This window comes from Orycteropus afer, unplaced genomic scaffold, assembly GCF_000298275.1.
Source record: "Orycteropus afer afer isolate SDZICR_OR568_19922 unplaced genomic scaffold, OryAfe1.0 scaffold00774, whole genome shotgun sequence".
In the NCBI taxonomy this organism is placed as follows: domain Eukaryota; kingdom Metazoa; phylum Chordata; class Mammalia; order Tubulidentata; family Orycteropodidae; genus Orycteropus; species Orycteropus afer.
In genome coordinates, this window is record NW_006922361.1 from 266859 (window position 1) to 282879 (window position 16021).

Sequence of the window (16021 nt, forward strand, 5' to 3'; positions counted from 1 at the left end):
CTGCAGTAACAAATAAGGCTAGCAATCTCAGTGGCGTAATACAACAAAAAAGAATACTTTTTGCTTTCACAAATTCCAATTTGGAACAAGAGGCTCTTCTCCATGCAAGGGCCCAGGTTTTAATGCAGCTTTAATCTTATGACTGGAAGCCCTGGTGGCACAGTGGTAATGTGTTTAGCTGCTAACCAAAAAGTCGGCAGTTCAAACCTACCCAGGAAATCCATGTAGAAAAGAACTGACGATCTACTCCCATAAATATTACAGCCTAGAAAACCTTACAGGGCAGTTCTACTCTGAACAGAAAATTATAAGTCAAAAACTAATTTGAAGGCACTGAAAAACAACAATCTTATGACTCTATCTCAACATGTGGACTTCATAGTTGCTGTCAAAGAAGGAAGCTGAAAGATTGTACAGACCTCAACTATACATCACTGCCACCAACTGCCCACTGGATAGGACTCAGCTACATGTCCTAGATTATCTGCAAGGGAGGCTGGGAAATATCTGCCTATGTGCCCACGTACTCAGGAAGAGGAAGTGATGGCAAGATCGCGTTGCATGTCCCTTCCCACCTGATCATCCACCCACGGCTCTTTGGTAGACCTTCAGGAGCTGCCAGTGGTATTTTAAAGTATCTTCAGTACAAGGTGGGGCAGATAGCTAACATCCTCATCTGCTAACTGAAACGTTGAAGGTTTGAGTCCACCCAGAGTTACCTCGGAAGAAAATTTTGATGATTTACTTCCAAAAAATCAGTCGCTGGAAATTTGATCGAGCACAATTCTACTCTGACACACATGGGGTCACCACATGAGTTGGCATCAACTCGATGACAACTGGCTTTTTAAGAAAATCCTTTTATTTTAAACAGGCTGCTGCAAATGAGTCTCAGTATATTCTAACTATAGAGCGCATACCTTTTTTCTATGATTTTCTATCGTTCTCTATTTTAGCTGCTCATATTGGCCTATAAGTATCTATATTTTATGTTTTCTTCCTCAGATAAACTTAACCTTTTATTTGATTACCCTATGGATTTTGAGAGAGAGACTTTCTTCCCTCAATAAAGATGTATCCAAGATCCAAGACACAAGGTAAAGAAGCCTTTGGTTCATTAGAAGTGTTTAGCATAAAATGCCTTTCTATAGGAGTTTTTCCACATAGGTGATGTAATGTGGATTTTCCTGATATTCAAGAAATGGAGTATGTTTATAGGGAGGGAGGGGTGACGAGGTAGAGGTAAGTAGGAGGAAGGAAGTGTTAACTTACAAAGCATCCTTCAAAGCAACTGAATGTTTTGGTCAAAAATTCTATAGAAGGATCCTGATCAAAAGGGGAAATGATGAAGAACATAATTTCAAACTCCCAGTGGAATCCAGACTTTATGGAGCCATTGAGGCTAGAGGAACCCCTGAAACTATTGCCCTGAGATAATCTTTAAATTATCCACTGAAGTCTTCTTTAAACCAAACAATAGTTCAGCTTCATTAGTAAGGAATGTCTGCCTTGAGCACTGTTCTCTTTTAATATGGGGTCAAATTGACAATGGTGATTGGAAAGGTTAGATAGGTGACCTGTACGGGGGAGGAACAGCTTGGAAAAGGAGGGTGAGAATGTTGCACAACTTGAAGAATGGAATCAGTGTCACTGATTGTACATGTGGAAATTGTTGAAATGGTGTATGTTCTCAACAACAACAAATGTAAACAATTATTATTATTATTTTTATTTTTAAAGAGTGTCTACTACACCAGTTACATGAAGTGCATATACTTATCCCATTTTACAGATAGATATAACAAACAACAATCCATATATTATAGGGTAATTTCAGGTTTACATAAGGATTCTAACGTCTTCCTTTGGGTTCCTTTAAATCAGGAGCTCTGGTGGCATAGTGCCTAAGGCATTTGACTGCTAACCAGAAGGCTAGCAATGCAAACCAACCAGCCACTCCTCAGAAGGAAGACTGGGCAATCTACTTCCATAGAGATACTGCCTCAGAAACCCAAGGAGAGGTCACTATGAGTCAGATTCAAATTGACGGCAGTGAGTTTCCTTTAAATCAGAGTCGGTGAACTACAGCCCATGGACCAAATCTGGCCTCCTGTTTGTTTCTGTACAGCCCACAAGCTAAAATCAGTTTCCATCTTATTTTTTTAAAGACTAATTTTATTTGATACTGGACATATTTCTTGATTTTTTATCATTAGCACCTACACTGTTAGTCTTTTTAATACTTTTGTTTTGAACCAAAGAAAATTGTTGTTGTTTTAAGTGCCGTTGAGTTGATTCCTACTCATAGCAACATCGTGTTACAGAGTAGAACTGCCCCATAGGGTTTCTACAGGGTGCTGAACTGGTTCAAAAGAGTCCAGTCATGGCCAGTGAAGTGAAACTGGAATGGACACAAATTGTTAAATTTATGATCCAGAGTGATAACTGGAATGGGAAACATTACAGGTCAAAGCCCAGGAATGGCAGACTCTAAAGAGGCATACCAAACCCTTTCAGGAGTCTGATGCAGAAGGCTGGATGATTGCCAAGACTGTGGAGCATGATGCATGTTCAAAGTGGTGTAGTCGACTGCCATCTTTGAGCCAGGCACTGCTGTTTTTGACTCAGTCAGTCAAGAGATATGGTTGCTATGCAACACACACCCTTGTTTTCCAAGAGGGAGATTAAGTTTCTAGCAGAACTTTGACTCAATATTTTTTCCACTCCAGTTAGTGTTCCAGTTCACCCACATTTTAAAAGTTCAGGTCCATTCTGGTGTCACTTCATCAGCCATAAATGAACTGGGCTGAACCAGTTTGAAACCCTGGTTTTCTAGACTGTAATATGTGTGGGAGTGATCACCAGGTCTTTATCCCACACAGCCTCTGGGTGGGTTTGAACCACCAACCTTTCAATTAGCATCTGAGCACTCAACTGTTGCACTACCAGGGATCTAGTTTCTATACTTTTTAACAATTGGAAAAATAATAAAGGAGAATATTTAATGACACGTGAAAGTTTTATGAAATTCAAATGTCAGAGTCCATACTGAAGTGTTATTAGGACATTTATTTATTACATCATTCATTTACATATTATCTATGGCTGCTTTTGTCCTCAAATGGCAGAGTCAAGTCATTGCAACAGAGCCTGTGTGGCCTGCAAAGCCAAAAATACTTACTATCTGGTCCTTTACAAGGAGTCCCTGGAGGGCGCAAAACAGTTAAGTGCTTAAGTACAAACAAAAGGTTGGCTATTTGATTCCTTCTAGAGGTGTCTTACTTGCCTGCTAACCAGATGGCTGGCGGTTCAAACCCACCAGCCACTCCTCGGAAGGAAGGTTGGGCAATCCTACTTCCGTAGTGATACTGCCTCGGAAACCCAAGGAGGGGTCGCTATGAGTCGGGGCCGACTCGACGGCACATAACAACAACAACAAGAGGTGTCTTAGGAGCTCTGGTAGCATTATAGGTGTCTTACTTGCCTGCTAACCAGATGGCTGGCGGTTCAAACCCACCAGCCACTCCTCGGAAGGAAGGTTGGGCAATCCTACTTCCGTAGTGATGCTGCCTCGGAAACCCAAGGAGGGGTCGCTATGAGTCGGGGCCGACTCGACGGCACATAACAACAACAACAAGAGGTGTCTTAGGAGCTCTGGTAGCATAGTGGCTAACTTACTTGCCTGCTAACCAGATGGCTGGCGGTTCAAACCCACCAGCCACTCCTCAGAAGGAAGACTGGGCAATCTACCTCCATAGTGATACTGCCTCGGAAACCCAAGGAGGGGTCGCTATGAGTCGGGGCCGACTCGACGGCAAATAACAACAACAACAACAACCAGCCAAAAGTTTGGCAGTTCAAACCCACCCAAAGGCATCTCACAAGAGAGGTCTGGTGATGTGCTTTCAAAAGGTCAGAGCCTTGCAAACCCTATGGAGCAAACCCTACTCTACACACATGGTGTGGCCATGACTCAGAATGTACTCACCGGCAATAGACAACAATAAATCTTCAAGGAAGCAGATTGAACCACCAACCTTTAGATTAGTAGTCAAGTTCAAACTGTTTGCATCACCCAGAATAGATGACACCTAGAATAGCACACAATAGCCCCTGTGTTGTTGTTGTTGTTGTTGTTTTTATAATCAACTTCAATATCTTCATTGTTGATTCCTGCTCAGATATGTCATTCACCACCACAGTTTCCCCAGGTCTATCCTGGCTTGAGAAAACTTTGCCAATAATTGCAAAGGAAGTTAAATGAATTCCTGCAGGAACGACAAAGGAATATTCTGTAGGGAGAGGAGGTGTTGAGGTTGGTGATTCTCTGTGCTGGTTTTCCCAGGATGCTGACGTTTAAAGCTGTGGCTCAGCTCTTTCTCTTGGGCTGCTCCTGGTGTCTGGGTTTTTTTCTCGTGAAGTCGATAAAGGAACCATTCAGATCGGTTATCGCCTATGTGTTCACCATCACCAATGTCCTGCAGGGAGTCTACATCTTCCTTGTCCACTGTCTCCTCAATCGGCAGGTAACGTATGTTTCATGCCCACTTCCTGGCTCTCACAGTTGTGGTCCACACTCATCATTTGTACAGTCTCATCCTCTCTGCACAGGAGGCCGTGGTAGTTCTGTGGTAGAATTCTTATCTTCCATACAAGAAACCCAGCCAATACCCCTCACACATAGCCACCACCCATCTGTTCCCAGACACTTGCATGTTGCTGTGATGCTGAATAAGTTTCACTGCAGCTTCCAGGCTAAGACAAACTAGGAAGAAAGGCCTGGTGATCAGCTTCTGAAAATCAGCCAAGGAAACCCTAGGGAGCACAACAATCTGATCCCATTGTACCTGCAGTTACCATGAGTCAGGAATTGATGTGACAGCACCTAACAATGACATAGGTACTATATGTTTTATCACTGTATTTTAATTTACATTTATCTTATTAGGAGTGAGATTGATTTTTTTCTCACATATTTAGTGGTCATTTATAATTTCTTTTCTGTGAACTGATCATTATTTCTTTTTCTCCATTTTTCTATTGGCCTTTGGTCTTTTATCTTTTTGATCTCTAAGAACTCTTTACATATTAAGGACACAAGCCCTTTGTGTTAGACTGGATTCTCTAGAGAAACAAAACCAGTAAAGCTTATATAGAGAGAGAAAGGGAAATTTATCTTAGGAAAATGGCTCACACACTTATAGAAACTGGCAAGTCCAAACTTCTTGGATCAAATGTCAAGCTGGAGGCTTTTCCTGACTCATGCAGCTGCAGGGGCTGAGGAGCTCAAGGTTGGCAGCCAGTATACTGGCTGTTGACTCCAACGAATGACAAATCCAAGATCTCCAGGCCGAATGGTAGATGTTCACTCAAGGACAGTTGTAGGCAGCACAACAGAATCTCAATCCACAGAAGAGTGTCTCTTTTCCCAGGATGTCCATAAATACACTGGAAGCAGGCCACACCCCTAGGGAAAACTACTTTTCCACAGATTGGTTGCTCAAAACATATGCATCAGATCCTATCACTGGAACAACCCACATCACAGTTGCTTCAACCACACAGAATTGTGGTCCAGCCAAGTTGACACACAGCTCCAACTATCACAGTCCACGCCTTGTCAACTCGGCACTTGTACACATCTTCTTAACCATATATAATCTCTAAATAAAGACAATTAGTCTTTGATGTTGTTGTTTTTAGGTGCCATCAAGTCAGTTCTGACTCATAGTGACCCTGTATACAATGGAACAAAACACTGCCCAGTCCCGCACCATCCTCACAATTGTTGCCATGTTTGAACCCATCACTGCATGTCTTTGGTATGTTATGAGCATCTTTTTCCAGTTTGTTCTTTTCCTTTGGATTTGCTTCTATGTTCTCTAGCCAGGTAGACTTTTTTTTTTGTCCCACTGAGTACTTAAGCTCATAGACTTCATATCTCATTTTATGCTATATTATTTCCCATCTAAGTCAACTGCATTGCAATCTTATCTCTTTTTTATTATTATTATTTTATTGTGATTTGGGTGAAGGTTTACAAAGCAAATTCACTTTCCATACAGCAGTTCATATACACTTTTGTCTCATGACATTGACCAGTTTACCACAATGCAACAGCTCCCCTCCCACCTCCTCCCCACAGTTACCTCTTCCATGGGCTCCTGTCCCGAGCTGTCTCCCTGTGCATAAGCAGCCCTTCTTTCTCCCATGGTTGGGAGAACAATCTCTCCAAGGAGTGTATCTTGTTGTTGTTGTTATGTGCCGTCGAGTCAGCCCTGACTCATAGCGACCCCTCCTTGGGTTTCCGAGGCAGTATCACTACGGAAGTAGGATTGCCCAACCTTCCTTCCAAGGAGTGGCTGGTGGGTTTGAACCACCAGCCTTCTGGTGAGCAGTCAAGTGCCTTAGGCACTATGCTACCATATCTACTTGAGGTAAATGTTCAACTCATATGCCTGTCTTTTGTTTGGCTGGGAACCACAGGTGTGGGTTCGATTCCAGACCTGAAGGGCAGCTAGGGGCCATAGTCTCAGTGGCTCCACGATCTTATCTCTTGCTTAATGCTCAAACTTCCTTCCCCAACCTTTTCCCCAGGAAGACTGTGGACTCCTCTGTCTCTGGCTATTGTGGATTTCTCTTGCATGTGTTTTTTTCTCATTATTAGAAAAGTCTCTGGGTGGCACAAACAGGTTGCACTGGACAACTAAAGGCTGGCGACCTACACACTAGCAACTGTGGAAGAATGGCCTGATGACCTGTTTTCATAAAGAAAACCCTATGGGGCACAGCCCTACTCTGCTACACGTGGGGTTACCATGAGTCAAAATCAACTTGTTGGCAACAACTTTACCCTTGTTTTTCTCATTATTATGCCATTCCTAGGATGAGCAGGCCTAAGACCTGGGGCCCCTATGGCAATGTCTTTGTGCAGTTTGGCCTTAGCAGACACCTGCACTAGGTCACATGTCAACGGGCTTCTTGGCTTGTCTCCAGTGAGTGCTGTAATAGAAGCTTGCTATCAGCTACTCTTTCTTCTTTCTCCTGTTTTTCCAAATGTTTTGGAAGATAGGACTTAGTCTTCTGAATGCACAAACTTACAACATTGTATTTCTGCTCATGGACTGTAGATAGTGGATGACAATACACCATGCCTTGACCAGCCTAACACACACACAAATAAGCCAGTTTCCACTGAGGCAACTCCAACTCAAGGGGGCTTATGTGTGTCAGAGGGGAGCTGTGTTCCATGGGGTTTTCAGTAGATTGCCAAGCCTTGCTTTCAAAGCACCTCTGTGTGGACTCAAATCACCAAACTTCTGGTCAGCAGCCAAGTGTAACCATTTGGACCACCCAGGGGCTCCTAACCTAACAAACACATTTCCTCTACTTTTGTAATATAACATAGTATGTTTCCCTCCTCCAGCACAAGACATTTCTCTGCTGAACAATTCTACCCAATGTGAAGACTTAGAGAAGACAACAGATGTGGTTTCATGTGGCATTTATATTTACTTAGTTCAGCACCCATTTAGAAAGAGCTGCTAAGTTAGCAAAGTTCCTGGGTAGTGCAAAGACGTGCTTAGCTGCTAACCAAAAAGCTGGTGGTTCAAATCCACCCAGCAGCTCCACAGAACAAAAGTCTGGTGATCTGTGTCCATACACATCACAGCCAAGAAAACCCTATGGAGCAAAGTTCTACCCTGTCATACACGGGTCACCATGCATCAGGGTTGACTCAGTGGCAACTGGTTTTGCTTGGTTTACTAAATTAGTGGGGTTCCCTTGGAAGGTTAGCTCAAGGAAAACTGGTAGTAATTAACATACTTATGTTAGTTTATCATAATATGTTTTTTTAACTTCATACGTATGACCTTAGGAGCTCTGGTGGTGTAATGCCTAAGGCATTTGACTGCTAACCAGAAGGCTGGCAGTTCAAACCCACCAGCCAGCCACTTGTTGGAAGGAAGGTTGGGCAATCTACTTCCGTAGAGATACCACCTGGGAAACCCAAGAAGGGGTCACTATGAGTCAGAATCAATTTATTTTTACATATGAACTTATAGTAATTCACTATGTTGTTGCTGGGTGCCGTCAAGTTGATTCTGACTCATAGCAACCCCACATGACAAAGTGGAACTGCCCTGTAGGGTGTCTTAGGCTGTCATCTTTACAGGAACAATCACCAGGTCTTTCTCCGTCAAGTGCTCAGTGAGTCTGAACCACTGACCTTTTGGTTAGCAGCCAAGCACGTAACCCTTGCATGGCTAGGGCTTTAATTCACCATCCCTTGTATCAAAAAAAGACTTTACATGCACGCTTTGGTATGAATTTTTTAAATGTCAGGACTTAAGTTCATGGCACATCAGTAAGAACCACAGTGTGTATCTCTGTATTTCTCACCTGTTCTTTCTTATTCAAAGACCTTCTGTGTGGTTTTTGGTCACCATCCTTTATGAGGAAGACATAACGGGTCTTCCTTAAATAAGATTCATTTTCCTGAAGCTATTTATTTTTTAAAACCTAGTGTAATTGCTCCACTCCTCGGAAGGAATGTTGGGCAATCCTACTTCCGTAGTGATACTGCCTCGGAAACCCGAGGAGGGGTCGCTATGAGTCGGGGCCGACTCGACGGCAAAACAACAACAACAACAGTGTAATTGCTCACCTTATAGGCTTGTCTATTGTTTGGCTGGAATTTAAGCCATGGAAGTGAATTCAATTCCAGGCTAAAAGGGTATCTAGGGGCCATAGTCTCGGGGGGTTTACTAGTCTCAAACAAACCAGTAAGCCTGGCCATTGGTATGATTTTGAGTTTTGTTCAACATTGTTCTCCCACTCTATCCAGGATCTCCAGTTTTGATCCATTCTGGAGTGGTTGACAGTGGTAGCCGGGCACCATCTAGTTCTTCTGGTCTCATGGTCATGTAGGCTGAGGTTTGCAGGATCCATTAGTCCCTTGGACTAATTGTTCCCATGTGTCTTTGATTTTCTTCACTCATCTTTGCTCCAGATGAGAAAAGACCAATTGTTGCATCTTAGATGGTCTCTTGCAAGCTTGTAAAACCCCAGCCACTACCCACCAAAGTAGGATATAGAACAATGCTTTTGTGTAGTATGTTACGCAAATTGAGCTTGGTGTGACCATAGTCCCAAGCCCTTGGGCTAAAGCCATTATTTTATTTTATTTCTCAACCAAAGAGATGAAAACATTAATTATATAAAATGAATTGTTAATAACCTTTTACATTTCTTTTTTTTGTTTGTTTTCTTTTGAACATTTTAATACCGTTTGTATGAAAGTTTACAGAGCAAATTAGTTTCCTATCCAGCAATTTATACACATTTTGTTTCATGACGTTAGCTACCTACTACTTTTATTTATTTTTTTTTTATTTTTGCAGTGTTCCCTCCCCTCCCCTCCTATCCCTGGTAAAGAATATTATGTTTACACAAGATAAAGAAATCAATGTCGGTTGCCATGGAGCCTCCTCTGACTCATGGCAACCTCACGTGTGGCAGAGCAGAGCTGTGCTCCATCAGGTTCTCAATGGCTGGGTTTCAGAAGTATATTGGCAGGCCCTTCTTTAAAGGTTCCTCTAGGTAGAATCAACCTCTAACCTTTCAGTTAGCAGCCTAGAGCATTAACTGTTGGCACCACTCAGGGACTCCAAAAGAAAATAATACTTTGATAATATTCTAAGCACTCTAAAGAGGTGAAAACATGAATATCCTCTTGCAGAGGAGGCATAAGGATGGTTGACGAGCAATTTGACCAAACCAGATGAAAATCATCCCACATATTCATTCTACTGTTTGTGCCTCCAGCTTCCATTTCTGTGTTTGTAACTGCTTGACTCTAGGCCTCTCACAGTTTGCAGCTATGTGGCACTATGAAAGTCCCTGAGTGGCACAAAAGGTTTGCACTCAATTATTAAAGTAAAGATTAGTGGTTTGGGCCCACCCAGTGGTGCTGCAAAAGAAAGGCCTGGTGAGTTGCTTCTGTAGAGACTGCAGCCAAGAAGACCCTATGGAGCAGTCCTGCTGTCATCACACATGGGGTCGCCATGAGTCAGAATTGACTCCACGGCAATGGGTTTATATCTGGTGTTTGCCACCATTAAGTGCCTTTTGAAAATGAGCTCTGGTGGTACAGTGGTTAAGGTATCTGGCTGCTAACTGAAAGGCCAGTGATTCGAACCCCCAAGCCACTGTGCTGGAGAAAGATGTTGTTGTTTTTATTGTTGTTGTTAGGTGCCATTGAGTCATTTCCAACTCATAGCGACCCCATGCACAACAGAATGAAATACCGCCCAATCCCGCGCCAGCTCCATGATCCTTACTATACCTGAGCCCATCGTCGCAGCCACCGTGTCAATCCATCTCGTTGAAGGCCTCCCCCTCTTTCGTCGACCCTCCACCCTACCAAGCATGACCTCCTTTTCCAAGGAATGGTCCCTTTTGACAACATGACCAAAGTAGGTGAGACGAAGTCTGGCCATTCTCGCTTCAAAGGAGCATCTTGGCTGTACTTCCTTCAGGACAGATGTGTTAGTTCTTTTAGCAGTCCACGGTACTTTCAGCATTCTTTGCCAGCACTACAACTCTAAAGCATCAACTCTTCTTTGGTCTTCCTTATTCACTGTCCAGCTCTCACATGCATACGAGGCGATTGGAAATATCATGGCTCATGTCAGGCTCACTTTAGTCCTCAAGGAGACATCCTTGCTCCTCAGAGGAGAAAGATGAGGCAATCTAATTCCATAAAGATTGGCAGCCTTGGAAACCCTATGGGGCAGTTCTACTCTGTCTTATAGGGTCGCTATGAGTCAGAATCGACTGCATGGCAGTGGGTTTTGGTTTTCAATGCCTTTGACCTTCCTCACTCTTGAAGCATACTTGCTTTCTTATTCAGTGTATCTCAGAGAACTTGCCACTGGCTCAGTTCTATCATTTTTATCTTTCTGATGTCTTATCATTTGAAACTGCATTAAGGACGTAGAATTGGGTGCAGCCATTTCTACTTATTCTTTGGGTATCTACACAGAAGTCTAGCAAGATGCATCATATTCATGATGCTCCTCTTAAAAACAATATTAAAACCAATACCAGTTGCAATCCTACTTCCGTAGTGATACTGCCTCGAAAACCCAAGGAGGGGTCGCTATGAGTCGGGGCCGACTCGATGGCACATAACAACAACATAACAACAACAATGAGTTGAAGCGGACGCGTGGGACGTCGTGTGTTTCCAGGTAGAACTGGGTTCCATGGAGTTTCCAGTGACGGATTTTTCAGACATAGATCACTAGGTCTTCTTTTGAGACATCTTCGAGGAGACTCGAACTGCTGACCTTTTGATTAGTATGTTAATGGCTTGCACTACCCAGGGTCTCCTAATTTTAATAAGCATTTGATGAAAAGCTAAGAATTTCCTCCAAGAAATTTTAATATTCAAACATACTCTATATGAACCCAAATCCTATGGAAACCCAAGTGCAGTAAATGAGATAATTTTTTTTCTATGACATTTTTAAGAAAAAGATCTTTTTATTGTGATTTGGATGAAATTTTACAAAGCAGATTCATTTTACATTCAACAGTTCATACACATTTTGTTTTGTGACACTGGTTACATTTCCCACAGTGTAATGGTTCTCCTCTCATTTCTTCCCTGTGGTTACATGTAGTAGTTCAGTTTGTGGCTAGGCCTGGTGGAGTGGCTGGGCAGTTGGATGTAGTTATTCCCTATGGTAAGACTAGTAATCAACTCCACGGTGGAATCTATTGGAGCAGCTGAGTAGCTGCCTTAGGGATGTGGTCTGCTTCCCATATATAAGCAGCATCTTTGCTGATGGTCTCTAGCTTATGGCATGCTTGAACCTTGCATGTCGTCATGTCATTGTTCAGCAGCCTGCCATGCTCTGCTGACCTTGGGACTTTCAATGGACTTGAATTAATGGCCTGCCGTGTGGTTTGGTAATGTCGGGACTGTGCCCTTTTTTACTTGTCAACCTTGGGCTTGGCAGCCTCAGCAGCCAGCAGCTGTCTGAGTTAAGAAAAGGCTCTAGCTCCAGTGGGCTGGGAGCAGGAGGCAGAGCTGAAGCCCAAGGTCAAGAGGCTTTCAGCCAGCCTGGCACTTTGAACTCAGACTTAAAGCCTCCAAACTGTAAGAGAATAAACTCCTGCTTGTTAAAGCTTCCCATTTGGGTATATTCCTATCAGAGCAGCACTAGGTAACCAAAAGATTACACTTTTCTTGTGTCCTTCTAATAAGAACATTGTAAGGAACAACTTCTACTTCCCCTTCTGTGAATCTTTCAACTTTCTTGGATCTGACAATCAAGTTCAAAATCCTTAGTGTGATCTGCATAATCTGTACAATCATACCCTGGTGACCTGTTCTGACATCTCTCTCCTCCTTAGGTTCTAACAACTGTCTTCCCCAGTGCCTGCCAGGCTTAGTCCTACCCCAGGGCCTTTGCTCAGGATGTCCCCTGGCTTGTTGTTATTTGCCATCAAGTTGGACCTGACTCATAGCGACCCCTCCTTAGGTTTCCAAGGCAGCATCACTACGGAAGTAGATTGTCCAACCTTCCCTCCGAGGAGTGGCTGGTGGGTTTGAACCGTCAGCCTTCTAGTTAGCAGTTAGGTGCCTTAGGCAGTGCTGACTCATGGCAGCCTGATGCATAACAGGAAGAGACATTGCCCAGTCCTGTGCCGTCCTCATGATCACTGGTAAGCTTGAGTCCACTGTCTCTTCAGCGATAGAAGTCTCAGCTTCTGCCCAAGAGACCCATATGTGATTCCCAGCCGATGCACTTTGTCAAAAGCCACCATGTGTCTGCCAGAGGAGCCTTGTGTGTTGCTGTGATGTTGAAAAGGTTTCAGCAGAGCTTTCAGACTAGGGAGGAAGAAGAAGAAAGGCCTGGCAATCTACCTCTGAGAATCAGGCAATGAAAACCCTGTGGAGCAAAAGGTCCCATCCGCAGCTGAACATGGGGGTGTCACAGGACCAGCGGGAGTTTCATTCCATTGGGCATAGGGTCACCATAAGTTGGGGCCTACATGACTCAACAGCAGTTAATAGCAACAAATGGGACTCAGAGGAAAGTGGTTAAAATATATATTTTGGAGATATATATGTATATATATATATATGTGTGTGTGTATATATATATATGTATGTATATATATATTTATATGTGTGTATACATATATATGGGAGCTCTGGTAGCATAGTGCCTAAGGCACTTGACTGCTAACCAGAAGGCTGGCGGTTCAAACCCACCAGCCACTACTTGGAAGGAAGATGGGGCAATCTCCTTCCGTAGTGATACTGCCTCAGAAACCCAAGAAGGGGTCGCTATGAGTCGGGTCCGACTTGATAGCACATAACAACAACAACAACAATGCACATATATATGTATGTGTGTGTATATATATGTGTGTATATATATCTATAGATAGATAGATACAGATAGATATATCTCAGTGCCTAAGGCATTTGACCACTAACCCACCAGCTGCTCTGTGGAAGGAAGATGAGGCAATCTGCTTTGCTAAAGATTTACCACCTTGGAAACCCAATGGGGGTTGCTATGAGTCAGAATTGACTAAATGGCAGTGAGTTTGGTGAGTATATATATAATTTTCCCCTTAAACGTTTTTACTAAGCAAGTGTTGCTGTTGTTGTTATGTGCCGCCGAGTCAGACCTGACTCACAGCGACCCCTCCTTGGGTTTCTGAGGCAGTATCACTACGGAAGTAGACTGCCCAACCTTCAAGTATCTTCATTTCAATTTTTTCAGGTGCAGGAGGAGTACAAAAGGTGCTTTGCGTGGATGAGCAAAATGAAGTCTGAGAGCTCTACAATGGCCACTTCTAGCACCTACACCCAGAGGCCTGTCTCAGGTATGGCAGGTAGGGCGGGTGCCCTGGAAGCCACTGGAAGGGGGCACCACTGAGCAGTTTCCATTAACCATGGCCGTTTCCATTCTCAGCTGTGAGAGGCCATTCAGCAAACCGAAGTTAACGCTTTCATGTTTGAGAGCCTGGGGGGCTGGGGAGGGGGGCATGTCAGGCCAGACTGTGTGCGGTCTTGCTCTGCTGAGTGCAGAAAAGGAACACAAAACAGTGACTCTGAGCCCATCAGAGACCGATTTTCGTCAGTGAAAGCAAGGAAGGTGCCGTTTTCATTGTCGTGTAGTGCCAGTGCCATCATATGTTAAGTAAAACATGACCAAGCTTGATTTGTAAGTTTGAGCTGATATTACAGTGAAGTTATCCAAACGATGAGTGTCAGGTGTTTGCACATTTCAGTGCTTGCATAGAGGCTGTTTTCCACAGAGGCACCTCTGCCCACAGCCATGTGCTAAGGCAATGCCCTCTCCCAACACCTGGTGTTTCCCAGGCTGCTCCCACGTGCCTCCAGTTGGCTCTCCCACCATTGCCCTTGTTAGTTGCCATCAAGTCGATTCCTACATGTGACGACCCCGGGAGACAGAGTAGAACTGAGCTCCATAGGGTTTTCAATGACTGTGACCTTTTGGAAGTACATCACCAGACCTTTCTTCCAACGTTCCTCTGGGTAGGATTGAACCACCAAGCTTCGGATCAGTAGTCCAGTACTTAATCAGTTGTATCCTTTGCTACCCTGATAATGATGGGATAACATTGTGGTTCTTGGTGTAGAAACCAATCACAAACCAACCCACTGCCCTTGAGTCAGTTCTGACTCAGAGACCCCCATTGGGTTTGTAAAGCTGTAAATGTTTGTTGTTGTTGTTGTTTGCCGTTGAGTCGGCCCCGACTCATAGCGACCCCCCCCCTCCTTGGGTTTCCGAGGCAGTATCACTACGGAAGTTGGACTGCCCAACCTTCCTTCCGAGGAGTGGATGGAGGGTTTGAACCGCCAGCCTTCTGGTTAGCAGTCAAGTGCCTTAGGCACTATGCTACCAGAGCTACAGAAGTAGATTGCCTCATCTTTCTCCTGCAGAGCAGCTGGGGGTTTGAACCACCAACCTTTTGGTTAATAGCCAAATGCCTTGCCCACTGTCAACGTGGCTGAGCCTGGTTGAGTGGCTAGGCAGCTGTATGTAGTTATTCCCCATAATGAGACTGGTAATCAACTCTATGGTGGAATCTACAGGAGCAGCTGAGTAGCTGCCTTACGGATGGCTTCTTGGATACAAGTCAGCTTTGAGAAAGATCTCTGAGCTTTTTGGCATGCTTGGATTCTGCATGTAGCTGAGTCTTCATTCAGCAGCCTGCCATGTTTCCTGCTGATCGTGGCACTGTCTCTGGACTTGAACTACTGTCCTATCATGTTATTTGGTAATCTTGGGACTGTGCCATTTTTATTTGTTGACCATGGGTTTGTCAGCCTCAGCAGCCAGCAGCTGCCTGAGCAGAGACACCTCCAGCTCCAGTGGGCCGGGAGCAAGAGGCAGAGCTGAGGCCCAAGGTCAAGGGACCTTCACCTAGCCTCTGCTTTGAACTCAGACTTCTAGTCTCTTAAATTGTAAGAGAATAAATAAATCCCTGTTTGTTCAAGCCATACGTTGTGGTATTCCTGTTGGAATGCCACTAAAAAAAAAAAAAAAAAAAAAACTCACTGCCATAGAGTTGATTTTGACTCACAGCGACCCCTCCTTGCATTTCCGAGGTGGTATCACTATGGAAGTAGATTGTCCAGTCTTCCTTCCAAGGAGTAGCTGGTGGGTTTGAACCACGAGCCTTTTAGTTAGAAGTCAAATGCCTTAGGTAGTCCACCACCAGAGCTCCTTAGAATGCCACTAGAGAACCAAAACACCTGCTATGTCACCAGAGCTGCTTGATATAGAGAGTCCATTCTTATGTCAGCTTAGTCAGTACCTCACTGTGAACACAGCTAGGGTTGTTGTTGTTGTTCTTGTTGTTGTTGTTGTTAGGTGCCGTCGAGTTGTTTGACTCACAGTGACCCCATGCACAGCAGAATGAAACACCACCTGATCCCGCGCCAGCTCCACGATCCCTGCTA

The 16021-nt window shown here is 44.0% G+C and overlaps 1 protein-coding gene across 1 annotated transcript in view; it reads left to right on the forward strand.

Moving 5' to 3' along the window:
• LOC103211700 (adhesion G protein-coupled receptor E3-like) overlaps positions 1 to 16021 on the forward strand; it is a 114914-nt gene that overhangs the window by 48228 nt on the left and 50665 nt on the right. The window contains exons 14-16 of the mRNA XM_042783257.1: positions 1006 to 1097; positions 4346 to 4526; positions 13812 to 13914. Of these exons, the coding sequence (XP_042639191.1) occupies positions 1006 to 1097; positions 4346 to 4526; positions 13812 to 13914 (376 nt within the window). The remainder of the gene's footprint in view (positions 1 to 1005; positions 1098 to 4345; positions 4527 to 13811; positions 13915 to 16021) is intronic.